This window comes from Epinephelus moara, chromosome 13 (genome assembly GCF_006386435.1).
Source record: "Epinephelus moara isolate mb chromosome 13, YSFRI_EMoa_1.0, whole genome shotgun sequence".
NCBI lineage: Eukaryota > Metazoa > Chordata > Actinopteri > Perciformes > Serranidae > Epinephelus > Epinephelus moara.
The window spans coordinates 2,035,071-2,042,147 of NC_065518.1; the positions used below are offsets into that span (position 1 = coordinate 2,035,071).

The 7,077-nt window shown below is 44.1% G+C and overlaps 1 protein-coding gene across 2 annotated transcripts; it reads left to right on the forward strand.

The window, feature by feature from the left end:
• The first annotated feature begins 484 nt into the window (after positions 1 to 484).
• On the forward strand, positions 485 to 5,980 carry kcnj2a (potassium inwardly rectifying channel subfamily J member 2a). 2 transcript variants are annotated; one of them, XM_050059451.1, is made up of 3 exons: positions 485 to 665; positions 2,178 to 2,285; positions 2,648 to 5,980. In XM_050059451.1, the coding sequence occupies exon 3, from the start codon at positions 2,895 to 2,897 to the stop codon at positions 4,176 to 4,178; it is 1,284 nt and encodes a 427-aa protein (XP_049915408.1). In that variant the 5' UTR covers positions 485 to 665; positions 2,178 to 2,285; positions 2,648 to 2,894; the 3' UTR covers positions 4,179 to 5,980. The 2 variants fall into 2 exon arrangements, with proteins under 2 accessions (XP_049915408.1, XP_049915407.1); XM_050059450.1 differs by lacking the exon at positions 2,178 to 2,285.
• Positions 5,981 to 7,077: the final 1,097 nt, after the last annotated feature.

The following is a 7,077-nucleotide window of genomic DNA, read 5'->3' on the forward strand; positions in this document are numbered from 1 at the left end:
AATTTATTTTTTAATTTTGTTTTACACATGTGAGTTACAGGATATTTGTTTTCTTGTTGCAAAACTTTCTGGTAATTTGAAGTTTCTGCAGAGCAGAAGCACCTGAACATGTCACCTGTGTGCTTGTTACAGGTTATCAAACAGCAGTGACATGAACCAGGTTTAAGTCCTCAATAAAAAAAAGTCCCAACCTGATGTTTTCCTGGTGTTTGTTTTTGTTTATATTCCACGTTGTACCTCCTCCTGTTTCTTTATTTAACCCCTGATTGAGATTAAAGTGGCATCGCTCAATTAGCTCCCATTACTTCCATGTTGTGTTCTGTTCACATCACTCAAACACATAAACTGACACAAAAACGGAGCCTAACCGCGCCGGGCTCACAGTGCGCGCTCCCCGCCTGCTCTCCATTGGCCGGGGCGCGGAGCGGGGGGCGGGCCGTGCCGGTGCGTGCTGTTTAAAACGCTTTGGGTGAACTCGTCGCGAAGCACATTATCCAGACCGGTCCTCCAGAGATGTGAGGCAAGTTTCACACTTGATCTTGTTCGGTCCAAAAGACACAACAAAGCGCGCGGGACAGACGCTGCGGATAGCGGACCCCCCCCCCCCAAACGACTGGATTATATTTCAGCGAGCTGAAACCAACCGGCCCACAAATGAGCAACAGGTAGAGGAAACACGAGTCTTTCACACAACTGCTCCTCTTGTGCTTTCATATCGCATGTGATGCTGTTACCAAGTGCTGTGCGCATGTTTCAACTGTTAACTTTTGGCAAACAACCGCCAAGTTGTGATGGTTTGTTCTTTATGACGCGCCGACTTCCTGGCTTTTACGCACGACTTGCGCCGCCACAGCGGTCAGATGACCCGCCAAAAGTTTCACTTTATCCGCTCACATTTCTTCTCGCCTCTTATTGAAGCGTTTTGGGATCATTTCTGACGGCAGGGGTTGGAAATGAAGCGTGCTCCTCAGTCTGAGGGGTGTGTGTGGATGATTGCATCAGAAGTCAGTTCCTTTTTTCCCCCCGCACCTGTTAACATTTGTCGCTGGCATTTGGTGCATTCTGAGAGCAGCTCTGCCTCCCTCCTCACAGACACACACTGTCTAATAATACCCTTTAAAACGCAAGACTACAGAAGTATAATATAAACAACTATTATCGTGTTATTCAGGTGATTCTCTCCTCTTCTCCTTCAGCCTCTGCTCATTTTGAAACTTTGGCTGTGTGTCTTTAATCTTTAGAAAACCTGCTGCCTTAAAATTAAATCTTAAACACACATTGCTTAGCAACACAGCATCCTCAGTCATTAGGCTCATTTGCACATGGACACTGATGCATGTTTGTACAGCTGTTTGGGAACTTAACTTGCGGTTTTCTGTTGTGAGTAAACGCCTCGAAGACAAATTGCATCAGCCAGTTTGTCAACATTCAGCATGACTCAGTGACCAGCAGCTATGTATGTAAATGCAGGATGTGTCACTGACCCTCCAGGCCTGGAGAACTCTCTTACCGCAAGCTTCTCCTCGTCCTTAACTCTCAGAGAAATCTTTCAAACTTCAAAGAGATAACACCGTGAGGCTGCAGCAGGTCGACTGAGACGTTGCCAGGACAGCGAAAACTAATGAGTGGTGCTTTAATGGTGCTGGGAGAATCCTCACAGGACGGCCATTATTGCAGCAGAGAGGAGAAATCCCCCGAGGGCTCTCCGAGAGTCAACAAGCTGTTCATCTCTCCTGTACAGCAAACACGTCACCTGAAACTTCTTTAAATAACAGACCAAGTTCACTAAACCTGCAGGCGGGCATGTCACTTACAAACTGCTGCTCCTGTTCTGCAAACTTAAGCTCTTTTCTGTCGCAGATGACTGACAAAACTGCTTCGCAATCATATCAGGACAATTTGGAAAGTTAAAGTTAGAAGTTGGATGCTGATGGCGACATTTAAAACAGGCATTACATGGGAAATTGTGCATTTAAAAAGCACCATTTAGCAATAATTTAGATGTTTGTAAATGATGTGATAAAGAATCCAGCCTGAAATCCAGACTGGAAGCTGCTGTGGTTCAACTTACATAACTTGCGGAGCTTTTATAGTTTCTTGCAGTATATTATTCAAGCAATGACAACGGTATGTATATTTAAAATTTCTCAGTTGAAGTTTTTAATTTGATCCGTCAGCTGCACAAAACCATCAGTCCATGGGATCCTGCAGAAACACTGTAACCCACAATCCAGCAAGAACTGATCGAGTCAGCGCAGGGCAGCCAAGAAAAACAAGTCGACTTTGTAAGTGACCAACAGCGGGACCTGAGTGCAATTACAGGGTGGCCTCTCTCAGTGAAAGCTGAAATGTTAGATGAGGGTTAAATATCACTGTTGTTGTTTGTCATAACTGGATGAAATATTGTTGGCACAGGGAGGCGAGCTTTGCTGATCCAGGGTAGAAAGTTTCTGATGGTTTTTCTCAGGCTGCACGCACGTCTGACTTAATGAATTTATCAGTTCTGACATGTCGTCTTCAACAAGTAATTGCTCAAATGTTGAATCGTTAAAATATTTTTGCCTTGAACGTGATTTCATGGAAGTTTATCTGCTCTATCTGGGACTGGTTTGACTAACCGACGTCTTCTGTTTCTGTTTTCTTGCAGCAGATGATCTTGATGAGGTCCAGTCAGCTGATGAAAGGGGAGTGACCGCTTCATCCTCCTCTTGTTGCACTCCATCTAGGGGCCAGTGAGGCTGAAGAGGCGTCCCTTCAGCCCGCCTCATACTGTCACCATTTCCTCTCCAAGTTGGTCCCCCGAAAGTGTTTCAAAACTGTTTCTCCAACGCTTTTTCCAGAAACTCAGACTGTTTTCCAAAGCAGAAGCAGCACAGCCCTCCCAGACTGAGGTGATGGGAAGCGTGCGAGCCAGTCGCTACAGCATTGTGTCATCAGAGGAGGACGGCATGAAGCTTGCCACTATGGCAGTACCCAACGGCTACGGGAACGGCAAGAGCAAGGTGCACACGAGGCACCAGCCACAGAGCAGATTTGTAAAGAAAGACGGTCACTGCAACGTGCAGTTCATCAACGTGAGCGAGAAAGGTCAGCGGTACTTGGCTGACATCTTCACAACGTGCGTGGACATCCGCTGGAGGTGGATGTTCATCATCTTCTGCCTCGCCTTCCTGCTGTCGTGGCTGTTCTTTGGCTGCGTCTTCTGGCTGGTGGCCATCTTCCACGGGGACTTAGAGAATGGCGCCCAGAAGTGCGTCTCCAACGTCAGCAGCTTCACCGCTGCCTTCCTGTTCTCCATTGAGACTCAAACCACTATTGGCTACGGCTACAGATACGTGACAGACGAGTGCCCTGTCGCCGTCTTCATGGTGGTTTTCCAAAGCATCGTTGGCTGCATTATCGATGCTTTCATCATCGGCGCTGTCATGGCGAAAATGGCGAAACCCAAGAAGAGGAATGAGACTTTGGTTTTCAGCCATAACGCCACAGTGGCCATGAGGGACAACAAGCTCTGCCTGATGTGGCGTGTGGGCAACTTGAGGAAGAGCCACCTGGTCGAGGCACACGTCCGGGCACAACTACTAAAGTCCCGGATGACAGCAGAGGGGGAGTACATCCCCCTCGACCAGATGGACATAGATGTGGGCTTTGACAGTGGAGTCGACCGCATCTTCCTGGTCTCTCCAATCACCATCGTCCACGAGATCGACGAGGACAGCCCCTTCTACGACATGAGCAAACAGGACCTGGAGAACTCAGAGTTTGAAATCGTGGTCATCCTGGAGGGCATGGTCGAGGCGACCGCCATGACCACGCAGTGCCGCAGCTCCTACGTCGCCGGTGAGATCCTCTGGGGCCATCGGTTCGAGCCCGTGCTCTTCGAGGAGAAGAACTACTACAAGGTGGACTACTCCCGCTTCCATAAGACATACGAGGTGCCGAGCACCCCGCTGTGCAGCGCCAGAGACCTCGCAGAGAAAAAATACATTCTCTCAAACTCCAACTCCTTCTGCTACGAAAACGAGATGGCACTGGAGAACAAAGAGGACACGGACGAGGGGAACGGGGGCAGCGTTGGGCCCGACGGCACCCAGACAGACAACATCTCAGAGACTGAGCACAGCCAAGCGACGGTGCCGCTGGAGCCCCGGCCTCTGAGACGAGAATCAGAAATATGACTGTTGAGACGTCAGACCTCATGTGAGGGATTTATTAAAATCACCTCTCTGCTCCAAAAGGCACAACGAGCCGAGCTGGGCCTTGGGTAGAGGACAAGCCGAAAGGTACTGCTGTGGGAAGCGGCAAAGGACTTTGTATGTAAGAACTCTTGAGTACATACAGTATGACAAAACACAGCACTATGAACCACGTGCATATTGCAGGAAGAATTCTCCACTAAGTCCCCATGAATGTGCGCTCAGTGTCTGGTGACTGCAAGCTGACAGAGAGGAAGGTTGTTGAGATGACTTGAAACCTGCAGGCATGTCTCAGTTTCTCTGTCCGGCATGAACAAGACGCTTTCAGGAAGGTGTTTTTTATAGTTAGAACATGTTCTCAAGTGCTGCTAGAAAATAGTGAAAGTCAAACTTTCTTGTAGAACCAAAGAGTACACAAAGGGTAGATGTCTGGAACAACGAAGGTACAAGTAGAGTATTTGTTCACGAGCTGGTCTCATCGCAGACATCACAAGAGTCAAAATAAAAACTTTATGTATGCAACAAAAACTTTAGGGACTCGACAGCACTGATTTTCTGATCTTCTGCTTTAACCCTTTGCAGTTGTTGATCTGAGAGACGGTTCATTGCTGGTCAGACTGATAGAAACATGCCTGCTCATGTCAAGAGATGGAGCGGGGGAGTATTAACGGCATCAAACTGACAGAGAGAAATCATTAATTTAAACAGACCGGGGTAAAACGAGAATCTGAATGTTCTTAAAAGTGCTGCTATGATGTTGCTTCTTTTTTTTTTTTTTTACGATTGATAAAAGAATACCAAAGAGTATTATTATCATAGTTATGTGTTTCTTAAAAACAACACCTGCTTAGATTTGGTACAAAGAATTTTAGAAAGTTTAACTAAGGTTTTGTTTTTCAAGAATGTGTGTACAGTTTGTTTTTAATGTCAATCATCTTGAGCCACTTCATCAAGCCTTAATCTGAAAAAGGGGGAAAGTGAAGATGTATAAATCTACCAAGGTGGCATAGGCTTTACTGCAGAGGACAGTAAACAGGAATCACAACTTCTGTAGTGTTCGCTGAAGTGAAACAAGAACTCTGATGTTTTAGGCGTCGACTTGAACCCAAATCTTTAAACCCAAACTTGCTTTAAAGGGTTTTAAAACACAAAGTGGAATGTGACGAACTTTGCAAACTCCTTCCTGCTGTCTGACACAGTGTTACGATTGGAGATTGTAGAAAAACATGTCTTGCAAAAATACCAGATCTCCAAGTAGAACATTTTAAATGCCACGTTCCCTTTTTGTTGCTGAACGCAGCCTCTTCTTTATCAACACTACTTGAGTTTCCATTCTCTGTCCGAACGCTTTTCTTTTACTTGAGAATGTAAGAATTGAAAAGTTCAAAGCCACATGTACTGTAACCCCGGCATATGAAGGTGTACTGCACAAGAGTTTGCATCAACACAAATTTATATCCTGTATTTTATTTCTTTTTTTAAAGACAGAAACACAGTGACTGAAGGCCACTGGGCTCCATACATCCTACATGTGTACATACCTCCCTCCCTGTTGCAGTTGTTTTGTATCAGTCTTCCAAATGTACTGCAAACCGCGGAATGTACAGATTTTTGTATTAATATTATTATTATTATTATTGTACATGATATTATATTGTTCTTTTTTCAATAAAATGTCAGTGGACAATCAGAATCATGCTGAGTTTGATCAACAGCGACATTTTCATACAGTCATGATGATGGAGACGAGGGTCACGTAACACTTAGTTTACATTTGGGATTAATAGTTTTAAGTGTATCTTTCTTTTAATTAACCAGAACCTGACAATATCTGACTGTAAAAATGAAATATGGTGAATGAATATTTTTCGTGCACTGGTCAGTCACGTCTTCATTCAGACTAGTGAAAAGAAGAAGTCCAAAATACACATTTAAGTTTATTTTAGTTCAGATTTCTGTTCTGGAAATGTTTGTGAATCAGTGCATTTTGAATTAAATAATCCCTCATTTGTATATTTAAACATACAATTTCAGAAAATTTGTAGTGTCTTGATGTAAGTCATCATCTGAGGAAGTTTCATGGTGATATGTTAAAATATTTTACCCTAGTGTCTGATTTTTGATCTAAAACAAATGAGTTTTTCACTGAGACTCGGAGCCAAATCACGCCTTCAGCAAACTTTACAGTTTTATTCCTGTCTATATTCTGAAGCTTCTTCCAGAGGGGTTTACTCATATATCATAGTCTCACATATGGAACATTTTATTCCTAAAAACAGTGGTTCCCAACTGGTGGGTCGAGGTCCAAAAGTGGGTCGCAAGTCCATTCTGAATGGACAAATGTGTCAAGTTTGTAAAAATACTTCTGTTTTTTTAAGTACAGTGAATTTCCAGCACAGAGCTTTTACTTTGAAGTGCTGTTTCCTGCCATAGAGTGAGTGACTAACGGACAGCTACATCAGAGAGGCAGCAAACGAACTTGATGACATGTCCAAACACAAGTATGACGCTGAATGTATTCAATTGTTGGACCTCTAACTAATGATCAAGGAGAAACCTGGACCAGTTGGGAGCCACTGCTTTAAATCAGGGTGAAATTTGATTTTGCTTTTCATGGCTGCTGACAGTATTTTCTGGGTTATGGAGAGATAAAAAGAGATATCTGAAATTCCTTCTATAAAAACCTTTGAATCTAATATGTCAACAAAGTAAAAGAAGAAGTTTGAACCTGTCTTTATCCAACGTTCAGATTATCGCTCTGAGAATGTGGGCCGATCTTTGCATATTTAGTTAGATAACAACATTTCCATATTCAAACACAGCGTGTCATAAAACCTGTAATACAAAAAAATAACTCCTAATGTGAGAATCAATGCCAAGT